This window comes from Olea europaea, unplaced genomic scaffold (genome assembly GCF_002742605.1).
Source record: "Olea europaea var. sylvestris unplaced genomic scaffold, O_europaea_v1 scaffold830, whole genome shotgun sequence".
In the NCBI taxonomy this organism is placed as follows: Eukaryota; Viridiplantae; Streptophyta; class Magnoliopsida; order Lamiales; family Oleaceae; genus Olea; species Olea europaea.
The window spans coordinates 6,777-7,561 of NW_019266741.1; the positions used below are offsets into that span (position 1 = coordinate 6,777).

The following is a 785-nucleotide window of genomic DNA, read 5'->3' on the forward strand; positions in this document are numbered from 1 at the left end:
CACTAAAATAAGGTACCGGCCCTCGTAATAGCTACGCTTTCTTGTATTCTTCCAACTTTGACTCTCTTTTCTGACAGGAAAAATGGGCAATTCAATTCCACAGATTTTCCACCAACAAGATCCTCGCCAATCATCATGTTTTCTCTCAATTTTCATCTAACTCCTATCCCATTCTACCCACCAATCTATATATACAACATATAATCTTATTCCTTTTTTTTTTATCCACTTTATGCAGTGAAGAAGAATCAAGATATTGTGTCAATTTTCCCCCGTTAATTATAATGTCTGGGGGAGTGGAAAGGCATGTGAATTTCCCTGCAACAATGGAATCCATAAGCAAAAAGGGCCAACGACAAGCCCGCTCCGGGTGCTGCAACTCGGATAAAAAACCAGGGCTGGTATCATTAGACCATGTTTTAGCCGCCTTAAGGGAAACCAAGGAAGAAAGGGATTCAAGAATTCGAAATTTATTCAATTTTTTTGATTCGGATAACGTGGGGTACTTGGATTATGCTCAAATCGAGAAGGGCCTTTCGGCAATGCAAATTCCGGCTGATTATAAGTATGCGAAAGAGCTTTTGGATGTTTATGATGCTAATAAGGATGGGAGGGTTGATTATCAAGAGTTCAGGAAGTATATGGATGATAAGGAGCTGGAGTTGTACAGGATATTCCAGGCTATTGATGTGGAGCACAATGGATGCATTTTGCCTGAGGAGTTATGGGCTGCTCTTGTCAAGGCTGGTATGCTATCAATTATTCTTCATCTAGTTATTTGTGTC

General features: G+C 40.1%; 1 protein-coding gene across 5 annotated transcripts in view; it reads left to right on the forward strand.

The window, feature by feature from the left end:
• Positions 1–54: 54 nt before the first annotated feature.
• LOC111391783 (calcium-binding mitochondrial carrier protein SCaMC-3-like) overlaps positions 55–785 on the forward strand; it is a 5,413-nt gene continuing 4,682 nt past the window's right edge. The window contains exons 1-2 of one of the 5 annotated variants that reach the window (XM_023017040.1): positions 55–137; positions 239–747. In XM_023017040.1, the coding sequence (XP_022872808.1) occupies positions 285–747 (463 nt within the window). In that variant the 5' untranslated portion in view covers positions 55–137; positions 239–284. Of the gene's footprint in view, positions 748–785 lie in introns of all 5 variants that reach the window. The other 4 variants (XM_023017041.1, XM_023017042.1, XM_023017043.1 and 1 more) reach the window with 4 other exon arrangements.